Below are 18,669 nucleotides of genomic sequence, written 5' to 3' on the forward strand. Positions count from 1 at the left end.
CGAACATATTGACAAAAAAGTCAGTTAGATTTAAAAAAATAGTTACAAAAGATATTTAAAACGGGCTAATCTTGTTGATTTTTAAGTTTTGATATAATTGACATAACTAGTAAAAATTTGGTATTTTACCGCTTGTAACGTATAGTTTTTAAAAAATAGCCCAGATACAAATAGAAAAGTAACTGAACAAAAGAAAAATTAATGATATGAATCTTGCTGAAGATGTCGCTTTTACTCGCAACAATAAATAAAAGAGTTAATTAGACAAATTACTACAATTTATAAACTTAATTAGATAAATACGGTGATATCTTTCTCTTTTGAAAAATACAATTTGTTCTTTTTTTTTTTGATTTTTATACTTTTGATTTTACACAAATATCAAATGCTCCTCTAATCTTTTTATAACCAAATTTCATATTTATTACCCTAAAAGCTATGATCAGCTCCTCCGCCGCCTCTCACAAGGTAAAATAGATGCTTTGATTTTCATTCAATTGGGTCAATTTAAATTTGAGTTTGTTGTTTGATGAAGGCAATCAACCCTCCTTCTTGTTTCAAAACATAAATTCACTGATAATCTTCAAATGTTTTTTCTTTTTTCTTTCATTCTATTCAGTTTACCAATTAAACCAACAAATCTGGTTGGAGAGGGAACAATTCCGATTCGGCGGAGTCCTATTCTAAACACCATCATCGACGTTAAATTGAAACTAACGGAAATCGTACTTTTCTGGTTGTGGGTGTTGGAGATGGGAGGATGATGTTGATGTTGATGTTGATGTTGATGTTAATGTATCAAGTGTCAGCCAGATCTAGTTTTAATTTTGTTGCGTATGTTTGGATTTTTGAATTTTAGTGAAAATAAGAGAAATTTTGGTCAAGAACAGAGCAATACTTATTTATGCGAGACTGCGAGAAGCGAAATTGATGATCAGCCTGCACTCTAGGTGTTTGAAGAAATGCTTATGAGAATTGTAATATTTTTAGGTGTTGGGTAGCTAATGGTTACTATTGAGTAACCAGTTGGATAACTTTATAATAAATTTTATTTTGAATATATTACTCATAGTTATGCGAGACTGCGAGAAGCGAAATTGATGATCAGCCCGCACTCTAGGTGTTTGAAGAAACGCTTATGAGAATTGTAATGTTTTTAGGTGTTGGATAACTAATGGTTACTATTGGGTAAATCATTGGGTAACTTTGTAATAAATTTTATTTTGAATATATTATTCATAAAATCGTTAGTTAACTGGTTGTCATCGTCGGAGGTGGCGGATCTGTTGTGATAAAATTTATTTTGTTGCTATTTTACCAATCGTTAGTTAACTAATTTTTCTTTTATGAACGATTGTGGTGATGTGGTGGTGGTTTGATTTTTGCTGTTGCACTGCCTGCACTTTAACTGTTTGAAAAAATGCTTATGAGAATTGTACTGTTTTTGGGTGTTAGGTAACTAATGGTTAACATTAGGTACACCGTTGAGTAACATGTAATCAATGTTATCTTGAATATATTATTAATAAAAACGTTAGTTAACTGTTCTTGAATTTTATTTTGTTGCTATTTAACTAATGGTGTACTAAAAGTACATCAATGACCTTGTTTTTAGTACAATGTTGGTTAACAAATGGTTAATCAATAATTTTAAATTTTAAAAAAGACGATTTAGATTTTATTTGATGGTTGATGTTGCGGTGATGAAGATGGAGGGATTTGTAATAGGATTTTCAACTAGTTTAATGAAAATGGAGATTTGAATTTGTAATAGTTTTGTTTGTTGGTTAACCAACAGTGTTAGTATACCGTTGGGTAACCAAAATCGTATTTTTGAGATTAAAAAAAATATTTTTGAGAATAACAAAAGTCGTTTTTGCAAAAAAAAAGTTCAGATTGTATTTTTCAAAAAAAACCTTTGAGGTAGTATTCTTGAGAATATTTTATCCTTTTTTGGTATTTATCTAAAAAACCCTAAATAAAACTCCACCAAATCCAACGATGACATGAACATGGTTTACAATGTTAAGTACTTTCTGCAACTTCCCAAACTGTCATACCCTCCCAATCCCATTCATTATCCATTGGCCCGCCCCCTGCAAGTGCAACAGCCTCCCCTGGAAATGGCTTGTCAAGCTCTTGCACTCAAATTTAATGCCTATAACTCTCTGCTAAATGCTTGTATTAATAATAAGGCTATTCGAGAAGGCCAAAGGGTCCATGCCCACATCATCAAAACTTGTTATCACCCTCCCGTTTATCTTTGGACAAGGTTCATTGTTTTCTATACAAAGTGTGGCTTGTTAACGGATGCAAGAAACGTGTTTGATGAAATGCCTGAGAGAAATGTGGTTTCTTGGACTGCCATGATTTCTGCCTATTCTCAAAGACAGCTCTCTTTTGAAGCATTGCATCTTTTTGTTCAGATGCTCAGATCAGGTATATTTTTATTTAGTGAACATTCTTCAATTTTACATTTTGAAACTAATATAAAGGGATATGTTTGTATTCGAATTTTATCTGTGCAGGTGTGGAACCAAATGAGTTCACATTTGCTACTGTGCTAACCTCTTGTACTGCTGCTTCTGGATTTGAACTCGGAAGGCAGATTCATTCTCTCTTATTTAAGCGTGATTATAACTCCCATATATTTGTGGGTAGCTCACTTCTTGACATGTATGCTAAAGCTGGCAGAATTCTTGAAGCTCGAGCAATTTTTGAGGGCTTACCGAAACGGGACGTTGTTTCTTGCACTGCAATCATTTCAGGCTATGCTCAATTAGGTCTTGATGAAGAGGCGTTAGAACTATTCCGGAGGTTGCAAAGAGAAGGAATGAGTTCAAATTATGTTACTTATGCTAGTGTGCTGACCTCATTGTCCGGCCTTGCTGCATTAGATCATGGAAAACAAGTTCATGGCCATGTTCTTCGCTGTGAATTACCTTTTTATGTGGTTCTTCAGAACTCTATGATTGATATGTACTCAAAGTGTGGAAGCCTTAATTATGCAAGAAGGATTTTTGATAGCATGCCCGAGCAAACTGTTATTTCATGGAATGCAATGCTTGTGGGGTATGGTAAGCATGGAATGGGAAGACAGGTGGTTGAACTCTTTAAACTGATGAGAGATCAAAATAAAGTCAAACCTGACAGTGTAACGTTTTTAGCTGTTCTTTCTGGCTGCAGTCATGGAGGATTTGAAAATAAAGGACTGGAAATCTTTGATGAGATGTTGAAACAAAGTAGTGGGATTAAGGCAGAGATGGAGCATTATGGATGTGTTGTTGACTTGCTTGGCCGTGCTGGTCGAGTAAAAGAGGCCTTCGAATTCATCAAAAAAATGCCTTTTGAACCAACTGCTGCCATTTGGGGTTCACTTCTAGGTGCTTGTCGAGTTCATTCAAATGTTGACATTGGAGGATTTGTTGGACATAAACTTCTGCAAATGGAACCTGAAAATGCTGGAAACTACGTAATCCTTTCCAATTTATATGCTTCCGCCGGGAGATGGGATGACGTGAGAAAAGTAAGGGAACTGATGGTGGATAAAGCAGTGACAAAAGAACCAGGAAGAAGTTGGATTGAACTAAACCAAACCTTACATACTTTTCATGCAACTGATCGCTCCCATCCAAGAAGGCAGGAAGTATTTGGCAGAGTGAGGGAATTATTAATCAAGTTTAAGGAATCTGGATATGTCCCTGATCTGAGTTGTGTTCTATACGATGTGGATGCGGAGCAAAAGGAGAAAATACTTCTAAGCCACAGTGAGAAGCTAGCTTTGGCTTTCGGACTCATTTCTACTCCTGATAAAGCCCCAATCCGTGTGATAAAAAACCTCCGAATCTGTGTTGATTGTCACAATTTTGCCAAATTTGTGTCGAAAGTTTATGGAAGAGAAGTGTCTTTGAGGGATAAGAGCCGGTTCCATCATATTGTTGAGGGAATCTGTTCTTGTGGTGACTACTGGTAATTCTTTGAGCTTTTTAGTCAGTCCATGTTTGCTTATGTTTCTGAAGAATGTGAGAGGGCTACGATGATATGAGATCTAGTAGGAGAACAAAGTTGCATCTGAAATGGAGGGTGATGAGATGAAAGTGTATCCTTGTTTCGAAAACAACAACTTCTTTTCTTCCAACACTTTGCATAAATTGATTCACTTTTTGGTATAACTTGTAGAAGATCTGTTATACTCATGTGACACATTGAAACTTGAAGAAGTGTACAAGAGAAATTATTCGTCTGTTTGCACATCAGCTTGTTTCTTGGTAGTTTCCTGGTTCAAGGAAACAGCTTTAAAAGATAAAGTAAAGAAGAAGACTCTGTTTGTACCTCTCTGGACACAGCTCAGATCATCCATGACATGAATTAATTGGAGAAAAAAGGGATTTGTTGGGCTCATCAGGTGTAAGAATGTCTATATTTGGAATGTTATGTTTCAACAACCTGCATACTGGTGGTAAGTTTTATGTTCCTCTTCCTTTATCATCATCTTTTACTTTATAGTTCAGTCTTTCGTTTCATGCTCTTCAAATACTTGGTTAGAACCGATTAGGCGTAGTTCAATTGATAACAGAGTGTTGTTTTTCAGACTGTAACACTTTGAGTTTGAACACTAATTAGAATCAATATACCAAAAATACTGTTAGAATTGCAGCACAAAAATGTAACAGGATATAGCTGTGTTAAACATTGCACGGAAACTTGTGAAGTCTGCTTTGGCGTTTGATTTCCGTTTCTGAAAGTGGTGTGTAATAAATAAATGTTTATATTCCATCCTTATAAAAAATATTGTTTTCGTGTTTCCTCTTTTCAGCATTTTTGAATTTAAACATTTCCATGCAACATAGGTAGTGTTTGAATCAAAGCGGAAAATAATTTCAATTTTGAACTTTGATGCTGGTAGACTTCTTTGGGAACTAAATTTTTAGAGTTTGGCTTTATCACCTAACAGAAATTAGAGAGAGTGATGAAATGATTGTAATTCTTTAGTGAAATTACACCTTCTTACATCTGCAAAACACCTTTATGTTTCCTGCAGTCATCAGTAGTCGGTGAAAATCTTCTATAGTTTCATAATCTTCCAAATCCTAGACAACAAAAAGAAAAAAAACAAATAGCTACCTTTTAACTCTTAAACCTTATTGTAGAGCTCCTTTCTCTCCTTGGCCCCTTCAATGAATTTCATCTTTAGATCCCCATGCAAATCTACTTGCTACTTCACTATCAGAACATGAACAAATAAGGGCAAAAGCTTACATGTTTATGCAAATAATTTAAGTAAAATCGATCGTGTTACCCTACTTGTAGCCTGAATAAGTGAACCATATTTCCTCCATATCTACGAGGCATTTCTTATATGGCTATATGCCTGTGCCTTCTCTGATAGCTTTATGTGCTCTATCTTCATAATTTGCAAAAAGAATAAACGGATATTTAGAACACTAATAGAGTAGCATATGAATTTCATCTCCAGTTATTTCATATTTGCTATGTAGCATGGAAATGAAAACGACTGAAAGCGAAAAGGCAGAAATGGGAAACGCGAAACAATATCTTTTAAAAGAATATGCTATAAATATAGAGTTTCAAAGTGTTTTTAGAAATGGAAACGAAACCACCAAAATTGTTGGACTCCTGAAGCTTTTGTGCAACATAGGTGATATTGCATTGCTTCAGTATTCTTGTGATGTCCCTCAATGATGAAAACCACTCGTTCTTGTCTTTCAAAGGAAAATGCTACAACAAACAGTAAGGTATATATGGTAATCTAGGTAAGTGTCTGAACTAGTTACTGCAGCAATAGATTGAAATTCTTTACCCAAGGATCCAACATGCATAGATTTGCGCATAACCGTATTCTGGAATTCGTTTGAGAAATTAATGGACCCGGAAGAGATATATATGGCTGGTTTTTCTTGTTGGAATGACCATCTTATCTTGATATAGAAAGCAATGGCAACTTGCTACTGCCAACTTAAGAATGGAAGGGTCTATTATGTGAAGACATGTAGGAAAATAATAATTAAAATGATGGTTTTTCTATTTTTTTTTTCTTTTCTGGTGTTTCTTAAATTCCTAGAAATAATATTTTTGCCAAGACTTGCAAGAAACTATACAATATTCATTTACTTGGTATGTATATATTCCTTAATGTCAAGGAACTAAGAGGATAGCAACGTTATGTTTCTATGCAGGTTTGACCTAGTGATAGGATTGTTATGTTCAAACCTAAGAGTGACTCGGATTTGAACTTCCGGTTTCATGTAAATGGTGCAGCTTGAACATTTTCCATGTTTGTGCACCTGGTTAAGCAGCTGCATGGTAAATATGTTTGAATCTACTTGTTGTCAATTACCTTCTAAGAAGAGGTAATCATTGAGCTTATTTTCTCTAGCCGGTTGTTTGTCGGTTGTTGTTTTCCAATTCTCAATTTTTTAAGATATCATTTTTTTTTCTTTCCGGTTCGATCGGTAGTCTGATGAACATATTGCATATTTGCAGCTTGCACATAGTCAGACGCCGTAACACATCTATTCATGACGTTTCCATATTCCGCGACTTCAATATGCTAACAATGATGGTATAGATATAGTACTGTGATTACAAGATGCTACATTGATACAGGAGATGATGCCATAATACCCAAAGACATATAATGGCCCCCTTTATAACTTGACTGCAATCAACTCTTGGATTCGAACTAAATCTTTCTCTATCAAGTTCAGAAGTGCCAGTTAGTTTGATTTTAAGAATCTGACGTTCAACAATGTCACTGTAGTTGATTCTCATAAGAGGTCTGGCACTGCAAATACGCAAGCTTTGCCATTGTTTATTCCAAATTTTGAATTTTATCGACAAATTATAAAATACACATCGGTTAATGATTATTTGAAGATTTGTTGTATGAAATCAGGGTTTTGATATGTGCAATAAACAACTTTTCTTCTTCATTTGAAAACAAAGTATCATTACCAACATTTGATGTGTTCTCATAAGGCTTGACTAGTAGCTAAATTGCAGGAAAAGGAAATGCCAAGACACGGAATAGGTTTATAATGGAATGGTAATTATAAAAACTTTTCCAGTTAATAATGCCACCTGCAAATATTTGCATACTAAAATTTGAACTGAGTGCACTAAAACATCAGACGTGACTCGTACTTAACAATAATAAAATAAATAAGCTCAGATTATTCCCTTTCTTGCTGCTCAAGTTTTCATTTCTGTCTTCCACATCTGCTTAAGAAAGGGATTCTAGCCTTCTCTCTAATCATATGCACATTTGAAATAGCGTCACCAGAATCAAAACCCCACATAAATTCACATCTTAACATTCGAGTCCCTGTTAGTTTACATCCTAATCGCTATAATTCATCATCAGAACTCAACAATTAACCAATTGTCTTATATTTTCCTGCTAATGTTTTTGGCTGAAACAACATTAGTTAGTACCATGTGCATTACATCATATTTCAACATAGCCTGAAGCCACATCATAAGTTGCACGTAAACTAAAATGCTGAAACACGTAATGGCTCTATGTGAAAAAGGCATTTTTCATTCATTTAGATACTTAACAACAAAACCATCTAAATAATCAGATCTAAATATATTTATGCACTGTTTCTACATCAGAGCTGGGAAGAAAAAATTACAAGTAATAATAGTAATCCAAGCATTGCATTGGACATCAGAAACTAATCTACTTCTAATTTACTGCATTTTTGGTGGATTTCCTGGCAAGGATGACTTGGTTCTCACGTTTCCTGTCATCACTGGCCATCTCTTGTGCGCTCATATCTGCCACTTCCTCTGGTTTGATTGTTCCGAGAAGAAGCTTTCTTCTAAAGTCAGGGTTTTTAGGATCCTTAATGTTGAACAGAAGCGATCGGTACTTGGGGCGGCAGCCTGTGTTGGAGAATCCCCACTTAGCAAACAGTAGGGATTCTATAGAAGAGGCAATCTGGGCTGGATTGCACCTGTTTAGTTCACTGTCATCCTGAACTTCCTGAAACACCATCGATAAACCTTGAAGAATCTGTTCCTTTACGTTGTCCCTCAAGTGCGGCTGATTTTCTTGTAGGTGATTAGGCATGGCAATCCCTGGTCTCTTGGGCTTCTGAATCTGTCGTTTGGGCATCAATTTTTGAACGCCAAGATTCTCTTGTTTCTTCTTGGGTGGTGTCTCAATCTGTGGTTTGTTGGAGGTTTCAATCTTGTCTGGTTTCTGGTGAGCTATGCCAAGATTATCTTGTCTCTTCATGGGTGGTTTCTGAATCTCTGGTTTGGATATCAATTGCTTGGAGGTTTCAAGATTCTGTTGTCTCTTCATGGGTGGTTTCTGAATCTCTGGTTTGGGTATCAATTGCTTGGAGGTTTCAACCGTGTCAGGTTTCTGATGAGGCATGGCAAGATTCTCTTGTCTCCTGAGTTTTGGCGGTGGTGTCGGAATCTCTGGTTTGTTGGAGGCTTCATCGTCAAGAATGTTGGGCATAGCAATTTCAGAACAGTGACGTTTCTTGACGATCAACTTAACGCGCTTGCCGTTAACATCGATATATCTGTATGGGTTTATAATTGGAGGTGGATCGTCAGGCATGGGTTGTTCTGTGACAAATTCTTTGAGAATCCTGTCATTCCAAGCGGCAGCAACAGAAGAAGAAAGATTCTTGATTTGGAGCCTGGGGTGTCCGGTGAGACTCTGAAGACGTCTAAGCACATCGGTGTCGGTTTGGGCGGAAGCGAGTGCAAGAAGATGGGAACTGACTGGAAAATGCAGAAGATCATTCAACGCCTGCAGACATTCAGATTCCTGGGAGCTGCGTTGTGCTGATTTCCATGCGACGTTGAACAATTCTACAAGCTCCATAGTGGGTAGTTTTGAAGTGTAAGAGTGCAAGAACTGAGGTTTCTTTCTAGGTTTACAAGTGAAGTGTATATATAGGACTAGCTAGGAGGATGACATTAAACAGGAAATCTCCAGATATATATGACTTCATTAGGAGATAGGAGTCCTGATTCTGAAACAATCCTAATACCAATCCGAATAGTAAACCCAATACCTTTGGGAACAATTAATTACTCCTTCCTCTTTAATTAATTACTAACTTAGAGCTCACTCATGTTAATAGCCACTTACTGTAAAATTTACTGCAGCAGTAAATAACAATATTTTTGTTTAAAATTATACATAAGGAAGTCAATTAAACCACATTACCTTTAAATTGATTTGAGAATACTATGAGTATATTTTTATTGACATCATAGTAATAAAAAAAATATTTTAATAATGATTAAAAATAAAATATTTCTAATTTTTGAAAACTTATGTAAAATAAAAATAAATTAATAATAACCTCTTTTCATTTAAAAAAAAGTTTAAAATAGTCCTTCATTTAGAGAAAAATTCATTTCTAATTAAACTCTAATTAGCTTAGGTTGAAAATGAAGAACTATTTTAATTTTTTTTTAATAAAAAGAGGTTAATTTAGTGCCTCGGGGTAGAGGTGAAACATAAATGCATACGTCAAGGTATAAATGAATATTTTCCTAGGTCATGGTATAAACGAAAAAAAAGTTCAAGGTGAGTAGTTTTTAAGTAATTAAGCCATAAATAATTTATCATATAAAATAATTTACTAAAGCTAAAATATTTTATATTTTATTAGTAATTGCGTCTGGATTACTACTTCTAGATAAACCTCAGCTATTCATAATGAGAAATTATTACGTAGATTTTGTCCATTTTGTTCCTAACTTGTCATTCTAATTCTTTCTTAGAGTTTTGTTAAATTAAATCATTGAAATTAAACTCCAACTAGAAAATTAAACTTAATTGTTATATTTTATTAAGTTTAACTTTATTTGGAGTTTAATTTCAATAGCAATTAAAAGTTTATAAATACAATACAAAATAATATGAGTTTAATCAGTTGTACTTTTATCTTAGAATATGTTGCATATATAGGGTAAAATTTTGTTCGGTGTACGGACAAGGTGTTTTATTGAGTTATGTGATGGGTGTATTTATTTAATTTTGACACTAGAAATAAATTATTTTAAATATGGACCCAACTATTATAACTATAATAAATTTAAATATGTAATAAAACATTTTAAATTTCTAGATCAAAATTTTTAAATTTCAAAGTTATTAATTTAAAATGTAATTTATTAAAAGTAAAAATGTTATCTTTAATAATAATATAATTAATATATATGAGTCATATAATATCGTATTTTTTTATATTTTTTGTATACTTCTAATATAATATGTATACTTTTTGTTATATTTTTTATTTTTAGTTAATAGTGTCATAGTACACTTAAAATAAATTATTTTTGAATACAATATGTATACTTTTGTTATAATTTTTTTTATTTTTAGTATATAGTGTCTTTTTTTTGTACATTTTAATATACAGTATGTACACTTGTGCTAATTTTACTTATTTTTTATATACATTTTAATATAAAAAATGTACACCTTTTGTGTAATTTATTTATGCTTTTAGTATATAGATTTATCTAATATAATCTTAATATAAAGTACTTTTAGTATATATTTTTTTTTTGATACACGTATAAAGTAATACTACAATTTTTAATTTTTTTTCAAATGCAAGATGAAAGTATAAAAAAGTATACAAACAATGTATTAAAAGTATTTTCAAAATACACGAATAATTTATATTAAAAATATATGAATAATGTATAAAAAATATAAATGAAATATATATTTTTTCCTAGCATGCTTTTGTTTTTAATTGTTTTTGTAGTATTTTGTGCTCAGGAGGTTATACCGTTACAGAGACACCAACTGATATATATATATATAGATGTCGTTGGAGTATATATGTGAAGTCCGGGGAGCTATTTGATTATATAGTGGAGAAGGGTAGCCTGCAATGAGGCACGCAATTTCTTCCAGCAGGTAGGAATTACAAATAGTATGCCCCCATGGACTTCTCAATTCTGTTTCTGAGCAACTATTTTATGTCATGCATATAATCTGTGGTCTGAAATTTTGCCATATATCTATCTATAATCTATACTATAAGTGGGAAGGGATGGACAGGCAAAATAACGATAATAGTCTTCATTAAGGGTAGAATTTATAATTAAAAAGACAAAATTAATAAAAAGTTAATTAAATAGGAATAAGGTACTACTAAATAGGAGAATGTATATTGTATTGTACTCCAAATCAAATAGGAATAAGGAAAATAAAAAAGAAAGGATTGGGATTCCCTCAAGTTCATTTTGAACTTGATGGGGTCATGTTCATGATCCACGCCGTTCATTATAAAATGAATGGTGTAGATTAATTTAATTAAAATTATGCTTTTTGATCTACACCGTTCATTTTGTAATGAACGGTGTAAATCGTAAACATGACCCTTCAAATTCAAATGAAATTGAGGGAATCCCAATTCAAAAAGAAATTGTTATTCTCGCACTATAAAAATAAAAGATAAAATGGTTTTTATTTTTTTTTTAATAAATTGTTGTATTACTTGCAGTGAAAAAATTACCCTATACGTTGTCAAAATTACAATTGCCTAAGATAAGGAAAAAGGGTGTTTATACTTTATACATCCTTCAACCTTTTATGGATGGTTATTCATATTTCTAAAGTTTATATTGATTCAATCCGATCTCTAAAAATATAAAATAGGTACAAATAAGCCTTTTCTAACAAAAATAGATTGACTTAATATGAAGGGTTTGTTTGTCCACCGACTTGCCCCTAGTCAAAATTTAAAGACGTATTTGAACATTTAATTTACAACTTTTAAAAAAATGGTAGTTAATACTAGAATATTTTGTATTTTAAAAAAAAATTAAAATAAAATCAATAAAGATAAACTTAATTATAAAATATTAAATAACAAATAAAATATTTCATTTTATATTTTACTTATTATCAAGTATATAACGGGTCATGTTCATATTATAATAATGGTATAGTAAAACTTGGACACGTCACAGTGATTCGAAATTAAAAAAATTATTTGTTATAATCTATTTAAAACTTAAGTAGTATATTTAATAATTTAATTAATATTTAATATACACAACGGGTCATGTAAATATCGCTCACGTGCGTAGCACGTGGCGAAACGCTAGTACTATATATAAAAGCACGGATGGGGGAGGGGGGAGACAGGCAAATTTACTGAATAATCTTTTCAGTTTACTACTAAATAAAAGTTTTATAGTCATTAACTAATTAATTATTTAATTAATCACTATTGTAATTAAAGTCCTAATTAGAATAGGTAGCTAAATTATCTCCAATTTAATTTTTAGTATGTAAAATTTAACTAAATAGTCTTCAAGTTAGTAGGAATATCTATCTTTTAGTTTGATTAAACTACAAAATTAAAATACTGAATTTAGTAAATATATTATTATTTAAATTTCTATCTTATTATTTTTAAAGATATTATTAATAAAATTAAATTAATTATTTAATTATGATTATTATAAAATCAAAAGAAGAATAAATTATGTATGGAAAAAAAAAATTAATAACAGAATATATTATATTTACTTTTACAAATTTTTTTAATTAATTTAATATTAATTATAAATAAAAAAATTGATATAATAATAATAAATTTACTTATATGTTCATTGACGAGTTACGTTACGAGCCACGTGCATTGCACGTAATGCGAAACTAGTATATATAAGAATATGGTTGTTCATAGAGACCTTAAGCCAGAGAATTTGCTTCTGCAATAAGATGAGTGGTTTGAGCAATTCCATCAATAAGACTGAATTACTACTCGCATAATAGCTATAGGAATTGGAAAATTAAATTACTCCGGCCTGTCAAATTAATTAACTCACAGTCAGCTCACTGAAGTTGATCGACAGCTTTCTTTTTTTGTCGAAATATTGATTGGCAGTTATACTAAAATTTAGTGCAACAGTAAATAACTAAAATATTTAAATAAAGAATATGGTTAAAGAAGTCAGTTCCCCCTTCACCATTTTCTTAATGAAATTTAAACCCCTTTTCCACATTTGCACAGCTTATTGTCTGTTTCTTCTTCATATTTACTTGGGCGTTAAACAAATACCCAAACATATACAATACTGTCAATACAAACAACAGTACAGGATCACTCTTACATTCCGCCAGACCAGACCTCGCAAAGAAGTTCATACCTCGAATTTCCTTTAATTTCGAAGTGCTTTCCCTTCCCATTTGCGTTGAGTAGAGCAGTTGGAGATGAGAGCGGAGTTTCGATAATGGAAGTCAGAGGAGAATCCAGTTGTTCCAACTCTTCATCACTGGTATATCCTTTCCTTTGTACGGTAGATACATTTCTTGATAGTTCTGATTTGGCTCCTACCTCTGCTACTTTTTCAGATACATCAACAGCGGAAGGTGGGGTGTACACTACTGGAGCAGCTGTGTAAGGGAAGTTTCTTGCCGATTCTCCTGACAATCGCCGCTCCACGATACTCTGAGAGAAAGGAAACAGAAGGTTCTGTAAACATTTCCGACAGAGATTCAAGTCAAAAACAAGCAAAACCATAGATAATACCTCGGCGTTGAGGGCCTCCAGTACTTCTCCTGGGACGGCATCCGGGCAGAACTCGTCAGGAGTGAAGTTGCAAAGAATCCGCTTCACTAATGGAAGACAAATCGATGGGCATACCTAGGAAAGATGAAGGAAGGGAGAAACAATCAAATCAGAATTTCATCAACTTAGAAAAGAATGGAAGAGACTTTTTCTGTAAAGAAAATTGTATATAAACCTCATGTCTGATCGATCTGTCCATAAGCATGTCTTTCGGAAGCATCAAAAGATCACTTAATTCATTTAGAAGATTAAAGACTTTGGGTTTTCCATCCTTCTCCTCATCATCTTCGCTGCTGTGCTGATCTTCTTTGGGAGGATCGTCAGAATCAATGCCAAACATATCAGTAAGCCATCTAGACCAAGTACCAACCTACATGGAGAGTAGGTAGACTTGTCAAAGTAGATTTGCTCAGACATAAAATTATTTTCATTGTTATAATTTTCAACTTCATTAGCACCACAAAATTTGACACTCTTATATGTTTATTCAGGACAAAACAAATAATAATACCAGTCAAATTGTAAAGCAATATAAAAACATACAGAATTTTTAAGTTGTGCACCAGAACCAAAGCTCAGGTCCCCAGCTGGAATAGGTAGAACCTTTGAGTCTAAAATAGGATCTGATACAGGATCGGTTGGAATTTCATGAGCTGACTCACGCAGAATTGCATTGAACATCGCCACATCTAACCTAGAAACACATTGTTCCATAACCTGAAAGTAAAATCCCATCCAATTATAAAGCTGACAAATTTGTTGAGCTAATAATGCCAGATAAGATGGACCACAAACATAGAAATTAAAGAACAAGACGAATACTGAAGTAATACAAAATATTATATGTACCATTCTGGCTATAATGGGCAAGCAACCACACTCATGTCCTCCTGCTCTGACAGGACAAAGCCGTTGAAAAGCATCACGAAAAGCATTTGTCCACAGATTAATAGAAAAGCTGCCTTGCTGTTGATCACCAAGAGCCGGTCCCAACAATCTTCCAAAAGATTTATTAGACGACAATTTCCCACCCGGTGATTGCATATGTGGTGTCAAAGCCTGAAAATTGTACCAAGTTACATTAACGTTGTTCATAAGGATTATTTTCAAACAGAAATCTTGATCAACTTTTCATGATACTGAATAGGGAAGTATATATAATATTTGGTGGAAAATGTGGTCTATACGGACAAAGGACATCGACAATTAGCACTTGCCGCTCCTCAAAACTATTAACCAAACAGAACTTGAAGAAAAAGGATATCTCATAACTAGATATATTTCAGTATAATGTTCACATCATAAGCATCAACTCAAAGCAGAAAATGATAACAGAATTATTACCTGCCACCATACTGACTCAACTATTCGAGAAAATATCCATGATTCAACTTTTTCTAGGGCAGCTGTGAAGGTTCCTGTCTCCTGCCAATCGTCCACTAGCTGCATAGAACCATTAACTTGTTTAATACCAGAACCACCCTTCCACTTCAGGGTCATATGCTTTCCTTCACTTTTCTTGCTACCCCCATTGGATGCAGAAAACCTTGCAAGCGGGCTTGAGTTACGCGAACCGCCAAATGCCTGAGAAATGATCTCCCTCAGCACAATGGCATTGCACAGCCAGTACGTTAACCTTAACATTTAGAAGGAATCGTTTTAGTCTACATATTGAAGCAAAAGATTTAGAAATAGTTTTGACATAATGACAAGAAAGTTTACTTGCCTTGGAACATCATTACCGCATGACTTGGCAATCAAAACAAGTCCTGATACAGTATTTTTAGCAGTTGTAGCTCGCTTGTCTTGGGTCCAATGCTTACAAGCATGGATATAGAGTCTAGAAAGGCGTCGTGCAGGTGTGTGCACCTTATGTGCTGAGCTCCCATGTTCTGGTACTACAGAATATAGTGAAATTTCAAGAGCGGCAACTTCCCTGAGTTCCTCCTCTAGTCTCCCGATTTTCATTTCCATCTCTTCAACTCTCTGATTTAAAGCTGCCTCATTCGCATGTTGACCACTTTCTTCAGCATCAACAGTTTCACTGTCACTGGCAATACTCTGAGCACCATTCGAGGTATCGTCCAAAGCACCTACTACTTTCGCATCGTCAATGGACTTATCATCAGCTCCTTCAGAAGACTCTGATGGAGACTTGCTAGGAAATTTCATGTCTTTACAGTTCTTATCTAAAGAAGTTGTGCTAGTAATCCTAGATGACCCTTTAGTTGGTTTTGCCGGTTTCTTAAGAGTTTTATTTGCTACTTTCGATTTTGATCTGCTAGTTACAGTATCAGATCTCAATCTTGATCCATGAGAAGTTTCTGATGAATCCTTAATGCTAACACTTATGGGTACTCTTGAAACTTTTTCTACACTCTCATCATCAGCTGTCAATGAGTCCCCCTGAGATGATATTGAATCTTTAATTGTCTCAGTATCCGATTCTTCCTCCTTCCCCTGCTTAGATTCTTTATCTAAATCACTTAAACGGTCATCTAACACCTCATTCTTACTAATTGTATCGGTCATAGAATCGGATTTTGGATCTTGAGGCGCCTCCTCACACCTGTTGACATCATCCAGATAATGTATAACCAAGTTTTCATAAACTTCAGAGGGCTCTGAGCCCGTGTTGGAATCACTTACTAAATTAATGGAGTCTGGTTTAGCATGCAAGGGCTTAGATTCAGATTCCTTCCCACTCAATGTTTGAGGATGCGGTTGTTTTCGGTCTTTCTTATCAGTTTTGGCAGATCGTTTTGACTGATTATTAATTGGAGTTTTTCTCTTGTCAGTAGTCTCTTTCATTCTTGAATTGTATTTACCTCTTCAAACTGTAATCAATAAAATCAAAATTAATACTCAATAACCCCATCAAAAAGAATCTGATAAAATGCTACTAAATAATCAATTGAACTGCACTTACAAGCAGAGCAGACCAGATTCCTCTGTTTCTCTGATAAATCAAGAATGAATCTGCAATAGGCCGTTTATCTCATCAGCAAGTCAAGCAGAACAAGAATATAGTAGAAAGAGAAAATTAAATTAAATTAAAATGCAAAAACAGAGAGATGAACAAATAAACATGTGGCATTGATGGTCACTGTCTCTCAACAGATGGAATAAAATGTGTAAAAATTAGAATATGAATATGGCATTGTGGTGGAAAACATACACAGAGATGACAAGAATAAAAAAAGTTAGCAGTCATAAAGCAAAAAGTTGTTGAAAATCAGATCATAACACAATTGTTATTACTATATGAAAATCCTTGCAAAAATTTAAATCTGAAATTAAAACAAAACGGTTACAGAAATGAAACCAAACAAAATCAGGAACCAGAACTGGTTAGCTTCTTAAATTCAAGAAACCGAAATTCGAAATAAAATGAAGAAAAATTAAGCAGAAAACATAACAAAAAAACTGCCAAATTCAAACGAAAAAAAAAAGACTTGATAATATTGAAACAAGAAAACTGAAACATACAGAAAAACAAGATGTAATGATATAAATCTGTAATCAATCCAACGTACAAGTTAAAAAGAGAAAAAGGGAGAAAATCTATTTGAGTACTTTTAAGATCATCATTTGTAAGAAAAAACTGAAAAGCAAAAAAAAGTATACTAAATGCCAATAGTACGTTTCAAAAGCAGTCAATTTAGAAGTGGAGCAGGTTTTTTAGCCATAAAATAGAGCAAAACGACAAAGAATAGTAAACAAAACGATACTTAAAAAACAGAAATGAAAACTTACCGTTCTTTTTTTTTTATTTTTTGCTCTGGTTCCAAGAAATATACGGTAGTGAAGTTGCTCTGACTTGGGGATTGTCACTTAGAAGTGACTGACAAAGTTTCTCTCTCTAAAGACATGTGAAGTGAGTGACAGTTGAGATAAGAAATGCGGGAAGAAGATGGGATTTAAAAAGGTTTCTTCTGTACGGAATTTAAACCCAACAATTTAAGTTTATATCACCGGAAGAAGCTGTCGGTGGAGAGTTTGTGACCGGGGATAACCGGTTGGTTGCTGAACGCGTGATGTGCCACTGCCAGAGTTATTTGCTAATCCCTATTTTACCCATCATTGTTTTATAAACAGACTAAATCATTCCACCGGCATCTTTGATGTAAAAGAATAATTAATTCAAATTTCAAGTGAACTTATATTCATAATTTTATTCCTTCCACTAACGTTGTCCGCCTTTTTAATTTCTTTTTTCAAAATTTACACTTCTAATAAAATAACAATATTTAGAGTTAATTTTTTTTCATATTATCCATAATTAAAATCCATCAATAAACTGATATTTACTACTACTATTTATAAGTAAATGAAATTTTTGAGAGGTAACTAAAAAAATAAAAAATATTTAGCAGTAATTGTACTTTCTTAAACTATGTGATCATGTAAGAAGTACTTTTAATATTTGCATACACAAATATTGTAAACTAACATAAATAATCTCGATTATTAAACTGAATTAATCATAAAATTATCTAAAATTCACTTAATTATTCTGAATTTAAAATTAATTATTTATAAAGCATTGGATCGGCACTTTGATATTTTTTTCATGCCTAAATTATTATATTATCTTTTATGTAAAATACTCAATTAATTTAAAAATTAAATTTTAAGTAAAATTTTTATTTAAGTTTTTATTACTTTTGATATTTTCGTATGCAAATAATATAAACAAATACAAATACATTTTACCTTTTAAATTATTCTATTGTTGATTCTCTTAACTTTACATCCTTCTATTAGATAATTTTTATTTTAGTTTCAATAATAGCTTGAATTTATTATGATGATAGGTGCTAAGAAGGTGTTAGGATGTTTCGGTGCACCGATGGGGCATTTTGTCAAATTCCTATAAAAAGTACACATTTTAAATCGAGATCGTTTTAAATTCTAATGAACATAAAAAATTAACATCTTTTAATTTATGCCAAATTACTTAAAAAAACCTCACTTTGTAATATTTTTTCGTTTATACCCTCAACTAGGAAAAAATTCATTTGTACCCTATTTTTTTATTTTTTTCGTTTTCATCTCTACCCTA

General features: G+C 33.0%; 3 protein-coding genes across 8 annotated transcripts; 1 reads left to right on the top strand and 2 right to left on the bottom strand.

Moving 5' to 3' along the window:
• Positions 1 to 1,967: 1,967 nt before the first annotated feature.
• Positions 1,968 to 6,912, top strand: LOC126679172 (putative pentatricopeptide repeat-containing protein At3g13770, mitochondrial). Of its 4 annotated transcripts, none has more exons than XM_050374126.1 (4): positions 1,968 to 2,439; positions 2,529 to 4,459; positions 6,198 to 6,371; positions 6,505 to 6,912. In XM_050374126.1, exons 1-2 carry the CDS (start codon positions 2,007 to 2,009, stop codon positions 3,971 to 3,973), a joined length of 1,878 nt encoding a protein of 625 aa, XP_050230083.1. In that variant the 5' UTR covers positions 1,968 to 2,006; the 3' UTR covers positions 3,974 to 4,459; positions 6,198 to 6,371; positions 6,505 to 6,912. The 4 variants fall into 4 exon arrangements, with proteins under 4 accessions (XP_050230083.1, XP_050230084.1, XP_050230085.1 ...); XM_050374127.2 differs by having other exon boundaries at positions 6,198 to 6,324; positions 6,505 to 6,593; XM_050374128.2 differs by lacking the exon at positions 6,198 to 6,371 and having other exon boundaries at positions 6,505 to 6,628.
• Positions 6,913 to 7,558: 646 nt separating this feature from the next.
• LOC126679175 (transcription elongation factor TFIIS-like) lies at positions 7,559 to 9,144 on the bottom strand. Its single transcript, XM_050374134.2, has one exon. The coding sequence runs from the start codon at positions 8,870 to 8,872 to the stop codon at positions 7,712 to 7,714; it is 1,161 nt and encodes a 386-aa protein (XP_050230091.1). The 5' UTR covers positions 8,873 to 9,144; the 3' UTR covers positions 7,559 to 7,711.
• Positions 9,145 to 13,004: 3,860 nt separating this feature from the next.
• Positions 13,005 to 17,521, bottom strand: LOC126677446 (uncharacterized). Of its 3 annotated transcripts, none has more exons than XM_050372063.2 (9): positions 17,361 to 17,521; positions 16,534 to 16,583; positions 15,331 to 16,441; positions 14,949 to 15,240; positions 14,454 to 14,663; positions 14,148 to 14,321; positions 13,780 to 13,974; positions 13,566 to 13,679; positions 13,005 to 13,484 (listed from the first exon to the last, which is right to left on the bottom strand). In XM_050372063.2, the coding sequence occupies exons 3-9, from the start codon at positions 16,413 to 16,415 to the stop codon at positions 13,143 to 13,145; spliced, it is 2,412 nt and encodes an 803-aa protein (XP_050228020.1). In that variant the 5' UTR covers positions 16,416 to 16,441; positions 16,534 to 16,583; positions 17,361 to 17,521; the 3' UTR covers positions 13,005 to 13,142. The 3 variants fall into 3 exon arrangements, with proteins under 3 accessions (XP_050228020.1, XP_050228019.1, XP_050228021.1); XM_050372062.2 differs by lacking the exon at positions 17,361 to 17,521 and adding an exon at positions 17,141 to 17,158; XM_050372064.2 differs by lacking the exons at positions 16,534 to 16,583; positions 17,361 to 17,521 and having other exon boundaries at positions 15,331 to 16,173; positions 16,254 to 16,344.
• Positions 17,522 to 18,669: the final 1,148 nt, after the last annotated feature.

This window comes from Mercurialis annua, linkage group LG4 (assembly GCF_937616625.2).
Source record: "Mercurialis annua linkage group LG4, ddMerAnnu1.2, whole genome shotgun sequence".
Classification (NCBI taxonomy): Eukaryota; Viridiplantae; Streptophyta; class Magnoliopsida; order Malpighiales; family Euphorbiaceae; genus Mercurialis; species Mercurialis annua.

What these genes read in the sequence shown, in the direction of transcription:
- LOC126679172 (XM_050374126.1), top strand. Translation starts at nt 2,007, where the DNA reads ATGAACATGGTTTACAATGTTAAGTACTTTCTGCAACTTCCCAAACTG. An exon ending in TGTTCAGATGCTCAGATCAG is followed by an intron (nt 2,440 to 2,528) that starts GTATATTTTTAT and finishes TTATCTGTGCAG; the next exon opens with GTGTGGAACCAAATGAGTTC.
- LOC126679175 (XM_050374134.2), bottom strand. Translation starts at nt 8,872, where the DNA reads ATGGAGCTTGTAGAATTGTTCAACGTCGCATGGAAATCAGCACAACGC.
- LOC126677446 (XM_050372063.2), bottom strand. Translation starts at nt 16,415, where the DNA reads ATGAAAGAGACTACTGACAAGAGAAAAACTCCAATTAATAATCAGTCA. An exon ending in ACAGATCGATCAGACATGAG is followed by an intron (nt 13,680 to 13,779) that starts GTTTATATACAA and finishes CATCTTTCCTAG; the next exon opens with GTATGCCCATCGATTTGTCT. An exon ending in TGGAGGCCCTCAACGCCGAG is followed by an intron (nt 13,485 to 13,565) that starts GTATTATCTATG and finishes CCTTTCTCTCAG; the next exon opens with AGTATCGTGGAGCGGCGATT.